The sequence below is a fragment of the Syzygium oleosum genome, unplaced genomic scaffold (genome assembly GCF_021117445.2).
Source record: "Syzygium oleosum isolate NSW1041296 unplaced genomic scaffold, Sole_v2.1 Sole_v2.57, whole genome shotgun sequence".
NCBI lineage: Eukaryota > Viridiplantae > Streptophyta > Magnoliopsida > Myrtales > Myrtaceae > Syzygium > Syzygium oleosum.
Window position 1 is genome coordinate 484,270 of NW_026607541.1, and position 22,527 is coordinate 506,796.

Sequence of the window (22,527 nt, forward strand, 5' to 3'; positions counted from 1 at the left end):
GAGAGAGAGAGGAGGAACGAGAGGGTTTCTTCTTCAGGAGTTCGAGAATGGCGCCGATTTTGCAGAGCTCAACCTTGGGTCGAGAAATAGTAGAAATTCCCTTCCTTTTCCTTCTCCAATTTCGTGGGTTTCATGTTTCAATTCGTTGAAGTTCTGTTGCTGCTTGGTCAAAAAACCATATGTGTTTTTTTTTTTTCGATCTCTTGCAATCACCAGTCAAACGAAGTAAGTGAAGGACGTGGCTCACCAGGACGAGGTGATAAAGATGAGCAAGCAAAAGAAAATGGAGGATTCGAGTAACAGCCAAGGAAGAAGAGAGTTGCAGAAATAGAGAGAGAAAGAGACGATAAAGAGATGCGTTAGAGAGAGAAATGACGGCCCATTCTGGTTTTAGCTTTAGCCCTTTTAGCTTTAGGGTAAACGAAAGGTTATTTTCAGTTTGGTTCAGGGTTCGGTTCGATCCGAACCGAACCGAAATAAACCGAATTGAAAAAAAATAATGGTTAGCTTTGATTATCCGAACCGAAAACCGAACCGAACTGAAAATTTTCAGTTCGGTTCGGTTTTTCGGTTCGGTTCTGACACCCCTACTTCCAGTGCCCCTTCTGCTCCAACCCTAAGTTCCGGTTCCTCTCCCTCGGGCCAGTCCCCAGCAACGGGGAGGACAAGAGGTCGAGGGTCGAGGTGAACGCGGGCCTCGAGGCTGTCGTCGCCCCCCGGGGGGGCACCCTCCTCGGGGACGATAGGGACAACATGAGGAGGGTGATCGATAGGGAGTCGGCCAAGGCTCTGGTCGCGGCGGCCAAGATCGCCTGCGCCACGATGAGCAAGGCCGCGGCCATCGCGAGGGTCAAGACGGAGCGAAGGGTCAAGGAGGCGGCGTTGGCAAGGAAGAGGGCGAGGGAGGCCTTGGAGAGGGTGGCCTTCTTGACGCTGAAGGAGAAGGAGAGGGATTTGAAGGTGGGGGTTGCCAATGGGGTTGCGTTTGCTCCGGAGCAGAAGGTTAAGCCCGGGGTTGTGGAGAACGAGAAGGTGAATCAAGGGGTTGATGGGATTTTGGGTTTGTCACCGACAAATGGTGTTGTCTCGGTTGCCGGGGGTGTACAGGGAGAGAAGTTGCATTCGGTTTCGCCGGTTGCCGGGCTCAATAACGTTCAACAGAATAAAACCGAAAACTGATTCGAACCAAACCAAACCAAATCAGTTTTTTGGTTCGGTTCCAATTCGGTTCGAGCGAGTTTCGGTTCGGTTTTTCAAGAAAACCAAACCGTTTACAGCCCTAGGCCCAAGTTAAGCCGTTTGGTCGAATCTAATCCTACCAAGGTTCGTATGTAGAAATAAGTTCATGTCTAAAAGTTTTAGGTCGGACTTGAGTTTCATAATTTGCCAGTGTTGTCTAATCTCACCCAAAAGGGTCATTCCGGCCCATTTCACTTAGACGAGCCTAGGTGGACTGGTGAGCCGCTAAGGTCATGATCAGATCTATCATTTACCAATTAAATCCAAACATTTTGGTGTCTTCAAGGTGAAGATACCCCATGCCTCTACTCAAATTTGTGAATTGCTTACATGCTTGTCGTTCTGTAACCAATCGATTTCATTATTCTCTTGAGATGCATGTCTATCAGCTTTTGCATTTGAAGTGTGAAGCTGTTTATTAGCCATGTTGTTACGCCCCGAACCCTATCGAGCTCGCGACATCCGCCACTGGTCGATTTTGCGACATCCCAAGAATTATCGCCGACCTCAAATACGATCATCAGAGATTTAATGCACGGCGGAATCCATAATTAACCCGGACAATTAAACTGGGGAGAATATTCAGGGAGAATACACATATTTCTTTTCATTACCCGCTTATAAAATATTTATAGATTACAACCACCATAAGCACCAGCACACTGCAATTAAACCACCAGTACACCAAAAAGATCATTGACCTGGTATTCTGACTTAAAAAATGGTACTCATCCAAAACACCTATTCTTAACCCCTACATTAGCCCCTACGCCCTTGCTAGGCTTCCATTCCGAGTCTGACTCCTCATCCCCTGAATCTGAACTCTCCTGATCGGTCTGTTGCTCTGAGGATTCCGACTCTGCATTAATCTCAATCGGGTGATTGATATCGCCCGATTCAGCTGGAATTGCATTATGATACTCCTCAGCCAGAAAATCGAAGAAATTGATCTCAGGTACGTAATTAGGATCCATGTATTCCTCAAACGGGAGTATATACTTCGAGTCTCCTACAGGCTCTTCCGACTCCTCCGATTCGATCTCGGGTTCTGCCTCGGGCTCCACTTCCTCTGGTTCTTCTTCCTCCGGTTCCTCTTCCTCTGGTTCCTCTTCGGGGATTGGTTCTAAGTCTATATCCATCGGGTCATCCTCAGCTTGCGATGCTTCGGGCTCGGGCTCATACTCAGCCTCCGAAGATCCCTGAGCGGCGGGTGCTGGATGCATCCCAGATTGCGCTACGCTAACCTCCGTACTGGTCAACTCTCCATCAATCGGGGGTACGACAGTCGGGTCCCAATCCTCAACTAAATCAAACGGAACATCGAAACCCCTAACGGGCCCGAACTCATCCCCATCAGCATCCCAGAAGAACCAGGCTGAATATACATGGGTTTCCCACAAAGGTAGTCCTACCTCTACAAATACGGTAGTAGTATACCTAATCCAGATCACGTTATCTGGCATAGGGAATTCTGCAACATCGTTCTCGGAGTGCACTGGTACCCCAAAACGCACTGGTGGCGGTGGCGGGGGATTCATGAGTCCTGTTGGGGTTCTGAAATTTTTGGTTGAAACAACCGTGAGAACACTTCTCAGTAAGTTCACTCTTAAACCCCACCTAGGCTATCACGTACCTCCAGACAACTACACAAACACAAATCATACACAAACGCCAAATCGACACATAGCAGGCACATCAATTAATTTACCTGACTTATCCTGCTTGCACCCTACACGTTAGTCGCAGTCACATTATAAGCAATCACATGCATGATTAATTCTCATTCTCGCGCATTTCCGTTTGCCGCATCACATTCCTTTCCGTACCACTCGCCAGTGACCCGCGTTACAGTACACGCCTCAGGCCCACTGCGACTATCTCATCACCACACTCCAGGCCCGAGTTACAGTACATGCCTTAGGCCATGTTTCTTGCCCGCGTAAACGTACACGTCTCAGGCTCAACATCTACCACCTACTGCGCAACCCGCGTTGAAGTACACGCCTCAGGCTGGCAGTCTTCCGGTAAAACCGGGCATCGTCCCGCGTTGAAGTACACGCCTCAGGACGGCACAAATTCCACAATCACTCATGCCATCTCATATTCACTTTCTTACTTATGCACATGCTCAACAAGCATTTGCCACACTCAATTGGCCCTTCACACGTGGCCCGTGCACGCATTAATTACACGAAATCCATGCACACTCAGCATTTGGCATGGCCAATGATAATAATTAAAATAATCTGGCCCACACGTGCACCCAACAGGCATAATTAAGTCAACCAATTACACAATCACACACTCAATTTCCAACACCACACTCGGTCATAATTCCAACGCACGAAAAACACGGAAATTGCTATTTTTCTCTAACCAAATGGCCCCGAATCGATTCCGGTCCTTCACGGGACTTTCTCACCATTAATTCTCGGTTCTAAAAATCCAACTTACGTCCCGATCGGCCCATCACAGTCCCATGAACAGTAGTCCACAGCCCATTGTTGTCCTCAAATTTCCAATAAAAATTTTCCGAGTTCAATCCTAAGCCCGCCAATTGATTTCACACCCGAATCATAACATTTCGCACATAATCTAAACCCGATTTCACACAAAAATCATCCGTCAATACCCAATACCCTAAGTCAGGTTTAGAGCGCGACTTACCCGCGTTCTAGACTATCGCGGCTAGAACGGAAAGCGGCGGCACTTAATCGGGAACGACGGCGACGATGTACGGCTCTCGGCGGGCGGCGATCAGCTTGGGCGGCGACGGCGCGGCTTGGGCGTGACCGGCAAGGCTCACGGCCAAGAGAGGGGAGAGAGAAACCGAGAGGGAGAGGGACGGCGTGGGCTGGTGGGGGCGCGGCAACGAGGACGGCGCGGCACGGCGGCGGTCCGGCGGTGCGGCGGCGACGGCGGCGACGGCGGGAGGGAGAGATGGCCGGAGGGAGGAGTTCACGGTGGGGGGGTTTCACGGGGAGAGGGGGACCGAATGGGAGAGAGAGAGAGAGAGAGAGAGAGAGAGGGGGAAGAGAGAAAGAGTCCTTTAGACCTAAATAGTGTTCTTGACCCATTTTGCAAAATGACTAAAATACCCCTCTCTCACAATTTTGATCCGACGGTCCAGATTCGATCTAATCTTGAAATCGACGGTCCAGATCGAATCTTACCAAAAATATCCAAGGGTATACTTGTAATTTCTCAAAAAGTCCAAGAGCAAAATTGTCTTTTCCAACTTTTAGGGCAAACTTACCAAAATGCCCTTGCCCTTTAAAACTAACCCTTTAATAAATTCCAAGGGTAAAATGGTCAGTTTCTTCGTTTCTCGCCGAAATCGAACTTTTCTGAAAAATCCGAAGAAATCCAGAGATGTACGTTCCAATTACAACGTCGTCCAAAGGCCCTGCCGTGACTTTCCGAATTTTCTGACGCTCAGTTTGGTCTCTACTCAATATTCCAATTATATATTCATAACGTAACTCAAGCGTTTCTCAGACTAAAGGGTGGCTTTTGGGAAATTCGCCAGTACGACCCGTGACTGATACTAAATCGAGTCACGTACAATTTATTCAGACCGTAATGACTTCGGTTGTCATTAAAATCGTGAGGATCAATTGCTAGATCCGAGGGGCACGATCGTTTGGTATAAGTACAGGATCATTCGTCAAGTCATTTCGCGGTCCAGCGGAATCACCCGCGATCCACTAATATGACAGTGGCGAGCTGACCCCTAACTATCCTTGGATCGGCCAACAGTGGCTCAAAATATCACCTCGACGATTTTATGGTCGAAAGTCCATTTACGACTGAATTATCTTTAGTCGTACGAATTTTAAATCCCTAATTAGCCTTTCCCTACTGGTTAGTATTCCAGGAATGATCAGTTCCGGGTGAGAACTAGCTACGAGCACATTAATAAAATAATTCATTTCATAAATCCCAAATGAGCGAAATCTCGGAATGTCACACATGTTCTCCACATATTTTGCTACCTGACATGATTGCTCTATGAATCACCTTCTCGGGTAATAGGGTGGACGAAACCAATTTTTTAGTGGAACTTGATTTAAATCTCACAAAGTTGTAATTAGATTGATCTAATAAAGTAAATTGGAACCTATAATTTAGGGTGAATGACACAAATAGTCCGTAAACTAATTTTCAACCTGCAATGTCATTCTTATATTTTTAATTCGTGTAATATTTATAAAGACCAAAAAGGTAAAAAAGTAATATTTAGGAATTGGATTGAAATTGAAAAATATTCTAAAATTCAGGCAATAGTGAAATTATCAGAACTTTCGACTTTTCTATGGAAAATTAAGGGACTAGACCCAACAGATTGAATATTGAGGGATTAAATTGGACAATTAGGAATAGTTCGAGGACCATATTTAATGAATAAAAAGTTCAAGGATGACATTGCATATTAGATCAAAGTTTATGAATTATTTGTGTCATTTTCCAAATTATTTATCCAACGGGTCCATATGATCTCAGTGTACTACAGTGTACAGTCGTTAGATCAAATCAATGTGATCATTTCATCAATTATCGTGGTGCACTCGGATCGCATAAATGTGGCGCATCCTGTGGATTTCGAACTTCGCCGAATATCGTGGCTAGAGAGAGAAATCGAGGAATCTAAGGTAAAAGCAGAGCTCGCAGCTACACATTATATAAGGACACAAACCAGGAGAAGCATTCACAGCGTGTGAAAAACCAAAGCGAGAGGACGCGAGAGAGAGAGAGAGAGAGAGAGAGAGAGAGAGAGCACTTTCCTCTTTCTTTTCGGTTGCTCTGCGATCATTTTCCTTCATCTTCTTCCTCAGCCCCCTCTCTGAACTCCCCGCTTCTCCGATCCCTTTCTGTCATCGTCTGTCTTGCAGAGTCTGTTGTCTTGGTTTTGAGTTTGTTCTTTTCTTCTTGCTTTGATTTCTATCAAGAGGGTTTATTTTTCTGTACCCTCAGCTTGTGTGTGTGTGTGTGTGCGCTCTTCCTTTGGCTTGTGAAGAAAACCTTTTCTATCGAGTTGGTTTTCTTGTTCTGCGTTTACAGTTTTGTTGCCTGTTCCTTTGGTTTTGGTAAGAAACAGGTGATCTTTCTTATTACGTCTAACGAGAAACCTTCTTGAATTTTCCCGTTTGTGTTTTTGCTGAGGGAGAAATGGCAGCAGCTGTGGAATTCTACAATAGCAACGCACCGTCGCCAGCTTTCTCAGATCCCTTTAGAGAAGAACTCATGAAAGCACTGGAGCCTTTTATGAAGAGTGCTTCCCCTGTTTCTTCTCCATCGTCATCGTCGCCTTGTGACTCGGTCTCTCCACCGCCACAGCCCAATCTGAGCCCTGGCCTTTGCTCCCCGTGGAAAGAAAACCAGATGGGTCTCGAGCAATCCAGCTCGATTGGGCTCAACCGTCTCTCCCCTTCTCAAATCCTCCATATCCAAGCCGAAATGCAACTCCGACGTCAAAATCAAGAACTTTCGTTAGCTTCCACTGTGAATTCTCTTCACCAACATGAAAAATTCGACCACTCACTGAGCCAAAACTACCATGGCGCTCCCCATCTCCTCAGGCCGAAAGCCCTCCCGATGAAGCAAGTGGGAGTCTCTCCGAAACCCAACAAGCTGTACAGGGGAGTGAGGCAGAGGCACTGGGGGAAATGGGTAGCTGAGATCAGACTTCCCAAGAACAGGACACGCCTTTGGCTCGGCACTTTCGACACCGCCGAGGAGGCTGCTCTGGCTTACGACGAAGCCGCATACAAGCTCAGAGGAGACTTCGCTCGGCTGAATTTCCCTCACTTGAAGCACGGTGCTTCGTATCTCTGCTATTACAATCCCCTCCATTCCTCTGTCGATGCAAAGCTCCAAGCGATTTGTCAGAGCTTGGCAGCTAATTCGCAGAAGCAGGGGAAAACAGGGGAGCCCTGTTTTTTCCCAAATCGGGGTACGGAGACTTTCAATGCAGCCGCGGAAGCTGACGAAGAAATGGTCCTCAATATCGCACTAAAGAATGAATACGACACCGATTTCGCGTACCCAGACCAGGATTGCAAGGTGGAAAATTTAGTGTCTTCGCCGGCCTTTTCCGACGAGTCCTCGTTGGCAGGGTCTTCTTCGCCGGAATCCAACCTGGCGCTGTTCGATTTCCCGCATCCGCAGTTTGGGATCGAGAATTTCTGCTTGGAGAAGTATCCTTCGGCCGAGATCGATTGGGCAGCTATTTGAGTCTGCACATGTTGATGTTCCTGCACTGCTCTAATTCCCCTTTTGTTTAGGTCCTTCCTGTCCATAAGTTGGTGGTGGTCTTTAGCAGTCTGTTCTAGTTTCTAGGGATGGTGTCTCCAGAGGCTTCCAACAATGGTATTTTTTTGACATTTGTTGAAGTCCTGTTGAGTGAGCCATTAGAGGTGGTGGGGGAGTACATTTACATCAGGTAGCTTACAAAATTTCTCCATCTGTTCTGCTGGTTGTTTTTTTCCTTTCACTGGCTTGACCATGGAGAAATTTCAGTCTCTATTTGTAGGTTTCCACTGGTTTTTTGTACTTGAACCTTGTTCACTTTATATCTCAGTGAGCGTTTACTCTTGTACTTTCATCAATCTGAAATCTTGGGGTTTCATGTAATTTGGATGAACCCTTTTGCATTGGTAAGCAAGGACGAGGCTTTAGTTATGAAACTAAGGGAGACAAAAAGATAGAATATATAGGAAAAACGACGTTTAAACTGAATTTTCTTGAAGTTCAAAAGAAAATCTACAACTTCGACAAAAGCTTGACTGAAATCCGTAACCTCCGGATGGATCGATTAGGAAGGAAACGAAGGGATTTGAAAATTATGAGAGAAAATAAACGAAATGACCGGAATGGATCGGGTTATAATTTTGTCCGGGTGCTAGCGAGAGAAAGAAAGGAAAAGAATGCATTGTGATACAAATATCCTTTTAGTTACTTATGTAAATATAAAATAACGGTATAAGTACGAAAGCATAATTATTTATTGAATGCATCGATCCCTCTCTTATAATCCTCTAGCGTCATCTCTTTCCCATTATGCAAACACGATTACGTTTTTTAAATCCTTTCACTTTCCTTGTGATCCCTCCTGACAAACATATCGTTTCAATGCTTGGAAGGGTGCCAAAGCGCGGGAAATATATTTAAAAAATATGACATGATATAATCACAATATATTTTCTTGTTTAAAAGGATTGATAATCCTTAAATTTTCCTTAATTCAGAAGCAAAGTGTGAGGGAGAGGGTGGATGTTTACAATACTTGGAAGCGCGCCAAAGTAGTTTTGACCACTAATTGACTCGTGAAGAAGGTATTTATCATAAGCAAAAGTTTATAATTAATGGCCTATATATTATATGAACTCAATTATTATTATTGTTATTATTATTATTTAGGGGCACTGACGTAGATATTTGTCAACATCAAGGTTGATGAAATATCTTATAAGATGGCACTGATTTCGAGTAATATGAACACAGCTGGTAAGAATTAAATGCGTAATTTCTAGTTTTTGAGCAGGAAATCCCTTGACCGCAATCAATTGTACCAACTTTGTGCGTTTTTTGTCTCTCTTATTAACTAAGTAGCCAATAAAGGTGGAATTGATTATTCATAAATGTCAACCATTCTCGAAACAAAAGGTAGGTATTAGGCGTGATTCAAATTTGACGATATATGGAAAATAAGCATCGACTAATTCTATGTCAGCAGCCACGATAATGAAAAAGATGAAAAGGGATCAAAATTTTCTCTAACCTTAAATCTAAGGTTGTCGTCCATGGCTTCAAGATCACAGCCCCCTTGCGATGATCTCAGTCTGAGATTCATAGTCAACCACAATGGGGGTGGCAATGGCGACACTAAGGACGAAAAAGGCGCTTGGAGACTGTTGAGTGGCATTTGACAGCTGTGGGTATTGACGAGATTAGGGTTAGGGTTTACTGAGGATTTGGAAAATGTAGGGTTTTTTTTTTTGTATAATGTTTTGCAAACAAAAGCAAATTGGTCTTTTTTCCAATCTAAACGTTCTTTGGAAAGTTGCAAAAGCTATATTTATCATAAGAAAAGTGGTAAAGTTGCAAAAATTCGTAAGGGTTTTTCCATGTACGTTCCCCCCTATATTGTCTTATTATCATTGATCTAAGTGGCGTCAAATCTCTAGATGGAGCGTCCGAAATCGTTCAATATTATGGCACGGGGTACTAGCAATATGAAAACAACCTCAAAAGACAAGAAAAGAAAAAGAAAAGAAAAGAAAGTGATGGTACCAAAAAGAGAAGAAAGTGGTGGTTAAAACAAATCGAAGCATAAGAGATTGTGTATGGAGTGGAAATGTCGACAAGGCCGTTCGATCATAATTCGACCCATGTCTAATCATCTCTTTAATCATACACTGGAATTCCTGAAACTTCAAATACGAAACCCAATCGCAAGTTCGTGCAAAAAGTTTTAGATGGCCATCCTTATTATAGTTGGACGATCGTCCAGTCATTTCCTTTTTCGATTGATAGTTTCATTAGTCCCATAATCACATTAAAGAGAGCCAGACATGTGCCATGAATCGGACCACTCAAAATTGGGGAGTGGGCGAAGAAAAGAACCCTAAAATTTCATAATAATGTTATCCTATGGTCGCGTGCGATAAGGAATCTTGGATCGGTTTGCACCACATCAGATATCAAAATCAAGGGCAATATTCTTATTCTTTCTTCTCAACATGTAAAAGACAGGTTCACACTGCCAAGAAGAAAATCATGTGCATTGGGAAAGAGACTCCCCCTTGAAAAGCCACCTCCCGTTCCCATCACCTACAGAGAATCCTCCTCCCCCCACCAAAAGAAAAGCTCAGGTTCTCCAGGCCCACTCTTTCCTTCATCCCCTCACGATTCTTCACCATCATCATCTCCTCATTTCTCGTCAACTTTTGGCTTTCTAGAGAGAGAGCAGTGGGAAAAGTAGTAGTGCCATTGGATGCCAAAAGCAAATGTGAATGCGAGGGAGACTACTTGCAACCGCAAAAGTCAAGGGGGATTCCTTCAAGAATGGAAAAGACAGCGGGGCTCAACTAGGGTTTTGGTACTTTACAGGCTCAACTTACGTGGCTTGGTCAGTCTTGTGACTCAGCAAAATTCGGAATGCAAGATGAGAATCTGGTTTTCTTGACTCACATCAATGCCTGGTTGCACTGACGTACAAGATTCATTCTCCAAGTTGCCTCTTCACGCTGACGTGAGTTTGGAAATTCGTAGAATAAACCTAGGGTATCGAGGGGCCTAGATGTGTTATTACAACGAAATGATGTTGTGGGGTTCATGAAATCATATGAGATATTATGCAGATTACCAAAGATAACGGCAATCAAGTAATATTCCCACCCATAATCCATCTCTTAGTTTTTACAAAACTTACAAAAAGGGTATCAATGGTGAAATTGCGATGACAAGCTTATGAAGCACGGGCATGATCATTTTGATTGCCCATCAGAATGCCCTCACCCGTGGCCAGTCAAGGAATCGATGTTGAAATCACGATGACAAACTTATGAAGCATAGGCATGACATTTTAATTGTCCATCACAATGCCCTCGCTTATGACTGGTCGCCGGCCATCACTGAGACAGGCCACAGGCGAAAAGGAAAACAAAAAAAATTAGTAAATTTTAAGAAAATTACAAAAATCATCCACGTCGGTGATTTTCGGTTATTATATTGGAAAATCGCTAAAAAATTAAAGATTAAATTTGCCAAATTAATAAGTTTAGGACTAAGTTAGCCGCAGTATAATAGAATTAGAACTTTTTGGACAATTATTGCAGTTTTTAAATTCTTAGTTGGGGCAATGGCTCCTACTTTTGCAAGCCCCTGCAAAAATTCTACTTTTCAGACTGCTTGATAACCAATATAGAATATATGTAAAGCCCCTCATTTTGCAAACTTTAGTTCTCTATGCTATCAATATCATACCCCTAATTTCCTAAATTCCTTGTTTGACTCAAGCTTCGATTAGGCTATTTATATTACACACGGCACACTAAATCAATTATACTCAGCATAATCAAAAGATAGAAAAAGATTAAGAGTGACAAAATAAGTGGAATCAGAGACTTAATTAAGAATTTCGAATATGACACCAAAAGTGCAAATGAATATCACTCATATGACTTGCTATACCATCTACCATAACTCATATAACTTAACTATGACCTACCGTAACTATTGCATACGAATTTTTGCGATAAAATGACCTGTGTTTTTCTTGATAGATATGTCAATTTAGCACATTTGAGGCGTATTATTTACTCGGAGCAGATGGTAAAAAATAAGTGCTAATTCAAGAGTTGATAATCTAAAGTATTAAGAATACAAATACAGTGTTGTTCGATGATAATTGAAAACTAGTAGCTAACTCTTCTTCTTTTTTTATTTCGTACCAGATATGGCGACTTTTAGCATTATATATGACATGATTTCAGTTTCCGTCAATTGTTTTTGCTATTGAATGAATTAAGCAATCCCCCTTTTACTAACCACCTGATTTTTAGCTTAATTCAATATTTTAAGTCAATGCCAATTAAGGTTATCAAAGAAGCTTAATTTCATCAAGTGTTGAATTTTCGGTTTTGAGCACGTAATTGGGTTATCAAATGTGCCCATTCTAAGAGAAGACGGATGAATAGAACTGGGCCGAACTTTGATTCGGCGTCCTCAAAATGCTCTTTAGTCAAATACAATCATTAATCTTCGTTGATACTAATAGCTCATGTTCAATTTGAGAAGATACTATAGGGGTGTCAAACAGGTGGGTCGGGTCGGGTTTGGATCCGATCGAAAATGGTCCAACCATATTAACCAATTTAACCTGTTTTGACCCATATTCATGTAGTGTAAATCTAATGACCCGACCCATACCCAACCTGTATTCTAAAAGACTTTAAAATCCAATTTAGAAAAAAACTTGTTTATTATAATATTTATATTGCTAAAATGCTTCAATACAATATAAAATAAGTGAACAATTTTTATAATTTAAAAAAATAATTTTTTATATATATTTATTTTCTTTTTATTTTTTATTTTTAAAGAATGAAAATTTTAATTATTTTTCTTTTTTCTTTTTTCTTTTTCCTTCTTCTTCGGCCGGCCGCAGGCGAACTCATCCGGATAGGCAAGCTCAAGGCTCGTCCCAAGAGCTCGTCTAGCGAGCTCCAACTCGTCCAAATCGGCGAGCTTCAAGCTTGCCAATCTGGAAGAGCCTCGAGCTCGCCGGAATCTGGCGAGCTCGAAGCTCGCCTATGGCTAGTCACCGGCCGCCGAAGAAGGAAACATAAAAAAAAAAAGGAAAATAAGAAAAAGAAAATAATAATTATAAATAATTATAAACATTCGATTTTTTTTAATTTTTTTTTTTAAATGACACTTAAGCTATTTAGCCTACAAGGTTACAAGTTAATAACTTAAATGAACCAAATATGGGTTGAATATGAGTTTATCAACCCATTGACAAACCCATATTCAACCCATATTTGATCCATATAAACTTGGGCTTTAATGTTAAAAACTCATTTTAACCTGTTTTTCAAAATTTCAAGTGACCCATATTTAACCTGGATCCACTAAAAATATGTTAATGAATGAGTTTCTGACCCATATTGCCACCTCTTAGATAGTACAACCATTTTCATGATTTAGCTAATTTTTGAACAATTAAATAGTATAAAGTACAAAACAGTCATGAAAATTCGTTGCATTGCCTTCAGTCTCTTTCCACTCCATGGTTCTCTTCTTTGTTTCTTCTCCACTAATTACATCAAGTCTTTCCCTTCCCTTCTTGCGATCCCTCGACTTCAACTCCACTAGTAATCTCGAAAGATTTTATGCTTACTCGTTGCGGCCGACGGGAGTACGATACACAATAGTATTCACCCAAAGCTTCAAACTTAGATGTGCTGCCTAATCACATCTGATAACGATCGTTCGAGCCATTGACCCGCCCTCAATTGAGATGTGCATGATGGTACTCGTCGTCCTCTCAAGAAATTCGAGGGATTAATTTCAGTGGCTCTTGCGCCAAAAAACTTCCTAAACTATTTACTAAAGAGATAGGACACACGATATAGACGCTTCAAATTTACAAAAGATAAATCTATCACACGAAATAGGGAGGAAATCCAAACCCGGTTTACACGGTCTTCGATCTTGCAGGCTTGCAGTTCGAATATGCGACTCCGGCTGTCTCGGTTCTGTGTCTAATATCCTCGTACATCTTCAATGAAGCCTCGGAAAATTTCCTCAACCGGTCAAGTACTTTAGTCAGGCTTGTCTGTATGCAGCTCAAGTTGGAGGGGGCGCATTCATTCTTCCCCTCATCTGGTTCCTCTGGTCCTCCGTTGTTTGAGTCGCAGGGCCTCTGCTTCCTCTGTGATTCCGCTTGGTGCTCCGTCAGATCATACAGATCTGACAAAAAGCTCCTGATCGCGTCGTTGAGCTCACTAGACGGCAGTGCCTTGATCCCCGCGGCCCAGTCGCGGAACAAGGAGAATATGGGCGGCGCGAGCACTCGCCGTGGGGACCACGGTCGTCGATACTTGGAGCGCTCTGGTGGCTGGATGATGCAATGTTGGAGCCAACCATTAAGGGCTTCGACGTAGGACGTGAGGCTGTTTATCCAATTTGCGAAGCTCAAGCCAAAGCATTCGATCTCTTGCTGGAGCTGATCCATGATCAGCCGCCACGCATCGCCTTGTGACATTCCCGAGCAGACTTTGGAATGATACGCTAAGGAGATTGTTATGTACTGTGCGTGATGGCATTCAAGCATAGCCTTCCACATTCTGATAAACCTGCAATAAAAAGCCCGCACCTGACATCAATCTGGTGTTTTTCTTAAATCGGTAACATATACAACATCTTCACCATGCAAAGTCGCATATTGACATATCATGTTATATCGTATGATTGCTTTAACACTTTAAGATCAAATAAAAAACAAGTGGAAGAAATCGCAGGTTTAAAATGTTCAAAATGCCACTGTAAAAAACTCGGATATTTGAGAGTCTATGGATCCCAAGCGTAAATTCCCGATAAGTAACATGCTGAAACAAATACTCCACTAAACACATGAAACCTCAAGCTCGAGCAAAATGGCAGTCGGCCAATACTAGCCAGCACAGAAACGAAAAGAATATAGTTTGAATGCAACATTTTTCGATCAAATTGACATTATGGCGGTAAGTATGTGATACACAAGATTTCCGACCCTAAAGAGAAGAAGAAAGAGACCATCCATCACTCACCCTTGAATCAGTTCGACGAGTTGTGGCTGCAACTCGTCATCTCTCATTTTCTCGATGCGCTTTGAAATTGAATCAACAGAGTGGAGGGCGACTTGTATCCGAGAATGTAGATCCTTTACGACAGCCCGTGTTTTGTCAATCACATGGGTACTGCAACCCTTTGCAAATTGGTGTCGAAGCTGGTCACACTTTTTGTCATACTCCTTTCTAATAGATTCACTGGCCTACAGAAATTCAGGAAATGTCACCATCCAAATATTAGAACCTGGGACTACGGAGTCCTCATGGCTTAGTTGGTGAATTAGTACCAGAAAACAAATGTCATATATCATCCTAACAGAGAAACATTCATAACAAACATCTTGAATTATTTATCTTCCTCTTTTGGCTACGCAAAGCTTTTCTAGTTGGCATAAGTAGCTGATGGTTAATTGTTGAGGAAAACTAAAAAGATCATCCCACAAAATCTAAATTATTTTCTCAGGCACATTATTGGAAAATGAGATAGATAAAGCATACTCCAAACCCGTCAGCCACCAAGGGGAAAAACACAAAGGAGACAGAAACGACATACATTCAGTTTTTACAAACTTTGTCACACTGCTAAAATTGTTTTGCTGCTAGAGAACCTATGAATGCTTGCTGCTACAGAAACTTCATTCAATTACTCTTTCTATTTTCCCAGCCCCAAAGATGGTTCACTACAACTTTCATTTCACAAGTCTCGAATTCTGTTCACAATTCAAGTTTGAAATCCAGGAAGTACAATAAACTCTTTATATATATATATATGTTTACTAGTTTTCAAGCGTGTGCACAACTACTTTGGAGATAATATTAAAATTTTTTCGCTAAATTTATTTAGTGATCTCATTCTAGGGATAGGATAAGAACCACTGTATGTAAAGGTATAGGTTAAAAACTCATAATTACGACAGCATCGCTGATTTTTCATTGTGGTGAGGAAGTGTTCATATAATATTAGCACTAATGAAAAGTGAGACAAAGGGCGGTTATGCAGAAAAGAAAGCACGTGGTTACTCAATTAATGTGTATATGTATTGCAGAAATGGTTTTGGAAAGTAAAAAGTGAGACAAATGGCACTTTTGAAATATACAGATAGATTTTTAGACCAAAAAAATATATACAGATAGATATTCCAACCAAAAAAAAAAATATAAAGATAGATATACTTGTCTCCTCTTGAAGTTAATAGGTATGGGTAATAGCTCTATAGAGGATTTACATCAAACACCATAGGCCCAAAGGTTGATATCCCTGCTTTCCATATGAAGGAAATTTTTATTTGTTTTTGAGGGTGTGTTCAGTAGAATGAACAAGAGCTGCAATGAGATCCTCATTCCGAATCTATTCTGTTTCTTGTATCTGGTGAGAGCCTGTGAATAGGATAGGACAAGCCCTTGAGGAATGCCCATCTCATTTGTAGGAGGATTGAACGTTCCTTTCTACAGGCACTCAGACATGATATAAGTTTTGTTTCAGACTGCAACATTTTTCTTCTCGTACTTCTTTTAGGTGACGATCAAGGTAAGAAGCAAACTGCCCATGACATTGTATTCAATTCCTTCCTCCATTTTCATCTTCCTCCAACATTTTCTTTCCAAACATTCCCTACATGTTTAATGATGACAACGCCCACAGCAAGACTGTACATTAAATCATGAAAAACTACCCTACAATTCGTAAACGTTGTGTAAAGAATTTAATCAAGTCCTACACCTTTCATTTGATGCAATCATACTGTAAATCTTCCCGAAAAAGTGCAATCAAGTCATTCCGGTCAAATCTTCCCTGATTTCTTCTATATGGCAACGCTCTCAGGTTGCCATATAGTCAATATTGGTGGCTACTAGGAAGTTTTCAACTGGACTTGATTACATTTTTCTTTCTAAATGTTAAAAACTTTATTGCATCAATTGAAAAAGATTTAGAACCAATTGCATTCCATACATTACGTTTTGGGACTTATTGCACTGTTTGCTGTCAAATTGTCTACTAGGTCTATACGAAAATGAAACTAGAGTACCAAAAAAACTTTTTGCCAACAATTATAACTTCAACATCCAGAAAGAATGAGAAAGATAAAATACAGATTTACCAAGAAATTAGTACCTTGACTTCATCATAAAGCTTTCTTTCCCATGCGAATAACCTGTCCAAAGTGGATGAATGGCTTCCAGAAATCATACAAAACTCTTCGATGAAATCACTTCCACTGTCACTGACATCATCTTTCGGTGCTCCATTTAGGTGATTTCTTGATGAAGATGACCGAGAAGATGTTGTCCTTTTCCATATTATCATCCTTTTTCCATTTTGTCCAGGTTCTGTGAAAATTTAAAAGAACTTGCATCCATTAAAAAAGAGAAAAGGCAGCAAAATCAACCTGAAGCAGATTCTATTATAAGAGATGGGAATTCATGGTGTATGTTGAAGATAGTTGCCCATGACACAATAAATATGGAGCATTCACAAGTTTTGAAAGTTGTTTATTATAGTATCATAAACCCAAGGAAAGTAAGGGTACTGTAAAATATGTGCAACAAAATGTGTTGCACCATCACCAACAAATATTTTTCACCAAAATTTCGTCAGCAGCATTAAACTATGACAAATTGCTAATCTTAAATCATGATATTCATCAGAAGCGAAGACCAAGAAATGCTTAAAAAGAGATTTAATAACAAATTAGTCAAAGTATCACTATAACTGCAGATACATCCGATGTCAATCACAGCCAGTTTTACAAAAAAGCATTGAAGTTACCATGAGATATGAGTGGAGGCTTCTGGCGGCAACATACATGCTGAAAAGCTCCCAACAAAGCCGACGAGGATGACTGACCTACAAGAATTTAGTTATTTTAAGAAAGTCACACAACCAGATTCATGAATAGTGTGCAAGAAGACGCTTCCAATAATTTTAATGAATAGGGAATAGAAAGAGATTATCAAGCAGAGCAATCATCAATATACCTTTCTCCTCTGTATATCGCACCCTGATTTTGTTTCCCTCAAGCATTCTGGAGACCTCCTTACCAGACTCAGAAGCCCTGAAGAATTTGTGCTCGATGTCCTTTATGCTTGAAAGGAAATCTTTTGCCCTGTGGGTAATATACTCAGAAGGGTCCTCTCTTTCAGCACCTAAATCTTTGTTTGCTGCGGTCATTTCTACCTTAGAGCTTGAACGTCCAATACCACCCTTGTCCTGTGAACTTTGGCCCAGATCATTGGCACTATATTCTGTCCCCACCTGTCTCGCCTCATTAGCTGATCCTTGCTTCGAACCACCTTGCAGACCTCCTAGAGTGATCAATTTACAAGTGCTCTCCACCCCTAAACTATGGCTGTTACTTGTAGTGGAGATATCACCTGATTTCAAACAATCCTTCGTTTCTGATTTGAGGACCGATTTTGCATCATGAAATACATCAGCTTCACTTGAATTTACCTTTAAATGGTCAAGCTTTTCACCCTTAAACTGTGACCAGTTTCCGAAACTCTCGAAATTCATATCAACTCCACATTGGCCATCAAACCTGAAGCTCTCATTCTCATCAATAGGATCGAAGAAGTCCCAAGAGCCACCAGATTCCGGTGGAAGGGGGGGCGGCGGCGGGATCCCAAATGCCATCGTACCGTCATCCAAAAATCTCGTACTAGCAAGAGGATTCAAACAGATGGTCACGGAAGTTGAGCCCCCGGATTTCATAAAACTCATTCTAGTCGTCAGTGGTGAAAGGGGGCTTCCATTGTTCAATGGGGAATCCGATACATCCACGACGTGCGAAGGAGATGGGGACGGGTAAGAGGAATGCGAAGGAGTTTTCTCAATCTCGGTGGCGGAAGTCGAGAGAGATGACTCTATCAATATCTCAGCTTCAGCATATCGCCGCAGAGCTACACCGACGTTTTTGAGAGACTGAATGTAAGACACATGAGCAGCAGCTAGCGCACATCTAGAGTTTATGCCTTCCTTAATGAATTTCTTCCTAGCCTTACACAATCGGAGGGCCTCATTTCTATCAAGTTTTGTGTTTGCAGAGCCCATTTTTCTTCACCGGTCAAAAGCTGCAAGAACTCAGCTCAAACTTAGCACATGCACGACCACACCTATTTTGTAATCTGTAAATCCAAGCTCAGCCTCAAATCGCAAGTAAACAAAGACCCACCAAGCAATACGCTTCAACTCTACCACAGGCAAAGGACCCCAACAAGAGCAGAACCCAGAAAAACCATTCTTCAAAGTCCAGAGGCAAACACAGAAGAGAACAACCTCAACACACTCGCACCAGTAAACATAATGTAGCTCATTCCCCGTACTAGACCCAAAAAAAAAAAAGAAAACTTCCTTCCTTATTTTACTATTAAAAAAAGACCCAGATGGTAATGTTAAACATCGGAAGAAAAGAAATGGTTCGACCTGCTTTCAGTTCCAAGTAAGCTCTTTGGCTTCACGGATTACCAGAGCAAGGAGTGAAGCAGAGGACGAGTAGCTTTCACGCTTCCGAGTAGAAGAAAGAGCAGCATTCCGCGAGCAACAGGAGAGCAGTTGGCGGTTCATAAATCAGACACCCCTGAAAACGGGAACCGGAAACAGGATGAAAGCGATGAACGGGATGAGCAAAAAGCATTCCCCATTTTCGGTAAAAGTCTCCCTCCCTCCCTCCCTCCCTCCCTCTCTCCCTCCCCAGCCAGAAGCAGAGGAGTTCTGCAAGGGGATGATGAATGCAAGATGGAGTGATGGGAAAAAAAAAAAAGGGGCGAAGGGGGTGCACAGATGAGAGAAGCGAGCGTTGAAAAGCGCGCAGAGAGAGAGAGAGAGATTGGAATCTGCTACAGTCTTAATGCATTCTTGACAGAAAGTGGCCTCGTTTAGCGGGTCGGATTAGTGCATTTCGTCCCAGTTCATTCATTCCAAACAAAGCAAATCGAAGGGGGAGGAAAAAGAGATCAAAAGGCCCCAAGCAGTGGAAAATGCAAAAGACCCTCCCCCCCCCCCTCTCTCTCTCTCTGCCTAGACCGGTCTCGCTCGGTGTCTTTCTCCCTCTAAATCCAGCCATGGGGACACGAAACCAAGAAAACTTTTTCCTCTGGGCGCAGAGGAAAAAACAGAGTGAATGTGTCAGCGAGCGAGGACTTATGTGGCAGGTTCCCATCGGGGAAAGGTGAGTGGAAAGACGGTGGTGCCCCTAGGTTTCCCCCGAGGAGGACCCCTAACGGCTCCTTGAAATCCGGTTTTTTTCTTTCTCCTTTTGTTTGTTGTATTTTTTCATCTGGGGGAAGTTGCGCCTTTTTCTTTTTCCCCTCCTTTCTTTTTTTCAATGCTCGAGAGGAAAAGCAAGACGGAAAAAGAAGTTGCACTAGGCTCCGTTCGTTTGGTGAAAAATATTTTTCGGATTTTTCGGTATTTGGGGGGCGAAAAATATTTTTCGTGGGAAAATATTTTCCTTCCCCCCTCACAAAATAACCTAAGTCTATGGAAAATGACTTCCGCTTCTTCAAAAGCGGAAATCATTTTTCGGAGCTGCTTCTTCTTCTTCTTCACTAAGATCGCCGGCCGCCGCCGCCGGTCGCCCCGCCACGCCGGCCGACGCCGCGCCGGACGCTGGCGCGCCTCCGCGAAAAATATTTTCCGAAACTTTTTCGTATTGATCGCCGAACACCGGAAAATTATGTTCCGGGAAAATATTTTCCAGGAAAATGACTTCCGGGAAAATATTTTCCAAAAGGAGAATATTTTCCGCCAAACGAACGGAAAATAATGTAATATATATGTATGTTTATGTGTAGATTCGAGAACATACCGTCTTAGATTTGGCTCCTGATTCCGGACGGATTCCCTTGGGAACCGCCAGTGGAGCCAAGCCGACGGCCGAGGGAGTGAGCAAAACAAACCGATCGAATTGAGAACCGCACGGACCGGATCGAACCGGCCAGTTCTGAGCGGTTTTTTAGGGCACCGGTCCAATTCCCATTTCCAAAAAATTGGAACGGTGATTTTCGGTTTAGTTCCCAGTACCACGTCCACCTGGATCGCTTCGACCGGACCGATTATTATTTTTTATATTCTTGAAAATCTGTAAAATTTGAAAAAGAATAAAAACCCCTTAAGCCTCAAGTACTCTCTCACACATAGCCTGAGTTGCTCCCTTTCTCAAATCTAAACGAAACCATAATATGTGTCAATCTTTCTTTGTGTTGCTCGCCTCCCTTTGGCTCGATTGTCACGACTTGCCTCCCTTTCACAGCTCGCTCTCTCGCTCGATTCTCGCCTCCCTCTCTTTCTCTGCTTTTAGCTGCTCAACTCTCTCTCTCTCTCTCTCGCATCTCATCGAATTAAATGCTATGTATATTTTGAATTTTTTTATCTCATCTTCAAATTTTTTTGCCGTTCTCTGTCTCGCATCTCATCGACTCTCACTCTCTTTTATTTTTTTTTTTGCGGCTTTGTCGAGTGTTTGTCTCAGCAATTTTCGTACGTCTCATTCATGCCTCGTTACCCAATTCGTCTTTTTGATGAAAGATTAAGAGGTCCATCATGAATCACCTGACCATATCCTAAGAGATTCGCCCATTGGTTTTCAGTTTCTCACCTTCCTTTGCTTTATTTCAACAGAAAAAATTAATATTGGCCCACCCTGAAATCGAATTGATCGGGTCAGATCGGTTCTAGGGGGTATTTATCCAGTTCCTAGTCCCAAAAATTGAGAACCGGTCTCACCGGTTCGGTTCTCAATTCTTGGGCGAGAACCGAACCGCACGGGTACCGATCACCTCTAATCGACCGTTTCCAAGCCGAGCCCAAGGTCAATCAGGACTGGGTTTAATTTAAGTAATATAACTATTATTGTAAGAGAACATAGCTGTGAATTATTTGTGACATAGTGGTTAAGGCCTAGATGATTTCCTAGCCTTTCTAGGCTCAGAGTTCAACATATCTATCTTTTTTTAAAACAAAGTAATAAAGAAAAGCTTAAAATTAATTCTAAGGCCAATTCTCGAGTACATTAGGAATCAAGCCGGTCAAAGCCAGTTTTATAATCTTTTATCCAAGAACCTATCTGGTCCTCGTGTAAATCAAAGTGGAATCGTCGGGTAAGTCCGATTCGATTTTGTTCTTTGGTTGAACCGGCCCAATTCCTCACCCCTAAAATTTTCATAATCCCACTTAAACAAATAAATCCCGAATGAGCAAATATTTTGATAATCTTATGGACTATGTAACATACAAATCAAACTAAGCAGCTCCAAATAATTTACAACATTAATCGCTTCTTAAAGTTGATTTAATAAATCTGTTATTTAACTCATATGGGTAATTTATTAGTTGCTGAATATGGATCATTGGCTAATAATTTACTTATAATGTGTCGATTCTTTTGATACATTAATTTCAAAGATTAATTTTGGTATATTTTTTTGCTAAATTAATTTTGGTATATAGCTACCTGGCATCGAGTACTTTGCATTGCTTCGGAGCTTTGCCCTTTTAAAAAAGTTGTCATGAATAATGCGACTACTTTTGGCAGCCGACTTACCGTATTTTGGGGTAAGTGGAGTGGCATGTGTAGGAGCTACTTTTACTTATTGATATATTAACCTACCATATTTTTTTCTCCAAAGCTAGTAAGTTGATATTCTTGTATATTCATGGTAGTGCCATTATATTACATTTTTTGAATGAAGATAAAAATATATGGGGGAGCAGCTGGAATGTTCTCTAACATTTTCCTTTTTTTTAATGGTAATGTTCTAGACATAATTTGTTTAAGGGTTGATATCACAAAAAATCATAAATTGATACTCGAGACACATTTATCACAAATTAGGTTTTGTGTCGCAAAAACTCCCGAACCGATAAACTCGTGCAATATTTACCTCAAACTAATTTTTATATCACAAAAAATTCCAAACAGATACATCAATGTCATATTTACCCTAAATCGGC

General features: G+C 41.8%; 3 protein-coding genes across 3 annotated transcripts; 2 read left to right on the forward strand and 1 right to left on the reverse strand.

The window, feature by feature from the left end:
• Positions 1–585: 585 nt before the first annotated feature.
• On the forward strand, positions 586–1,179 carry LOC115687314 (uncharacterized; the record flags this gene model as incomplete). The annotated part of the gene is made up of 1 exon (XM_030612828.2): positions 586–1,179. A coding segment is annotated over one exon (594 nt), but the record flags the coding sequence as incomplete, so codon positions are not given.
• A 4,695-nt stretch (positions 1,180–5,874) lies between these two features.
• LOC115687309 (ethylene-responsive transcription factor ERF060-like) lies at positions 5,875–7,847 on the forward strand. Its single transcript, XM_030612824.2, has one exon. The coding sequence runs from the start codon at positions 6,409–6,411 to the stop codon at positions 7,471–7,473; it is 1,065 nt and encodes a 354-aa protein (XP_030468684.1). The 5' UTR covers positions 5,875–6,408; the 3' UTR covers positions 7,474–7,847.
• A 5,446-nt stretch (positions 7,848–13,293) lies between these two features.
• On the reverse strand, positions 13,294–19,284 carry LOC115687334 (protein ALTERED PHOSPHATE STARVATION RESPONSE 1). The gene is made up of 6 exons (XM_030612849.2): positions 19,000–19,284; positions 17,553–18,647; positions 17,344–17,421; positions 16,690–16,904; positions 14,556–14,779; positions 13,294–14,102 (listed from the first exon to the last, which is right to left on the reverse strand). Exons 2-6 carry the CDS (start codon positions 18,625–18,627, stop codon positions 13,442–13,444), a joined length of 2,253 nt encoding a protein of 750 aa, XP_030468709.1. The 5' UTR covers positions 18,628–18,647; positions 19,000–19,284; the 3' UTR covers positions 13,294–13,441.
• Positions 19,285–22,527: the final 3,243 nt, after the last annotated feature.

Coding starts and splice junctions, on each gene's coding strand:
- LOC115687309 (XM_030612824.2), top strand. CDS start 6,409: ATGGCAGCAGCTGTGGAATTCTACAATAGCAACGCACCGTCGCCAGCT.
- LOC115687334 (XM_030612849.2), bottom strand. CDS start 18,627: ATGGGCTCTGCAAACACAAAACTTGATAGAAATGAGGCCCTCCGATTG. Junction 17,422..17,552: donor GCGATATACAGAGGAGAAAG/GTATATTGATGA, acceptor AAATTCTTGTAG/GTCAGTCATCCTCGTCGGCT. Junction 14,103..14,555: donor CTCGTCGAACTGATTCAAGG/GTGAGTGATGGA, acceptor TTTTTATTGCAG/GTTTATCAGAATGTGGAAGG.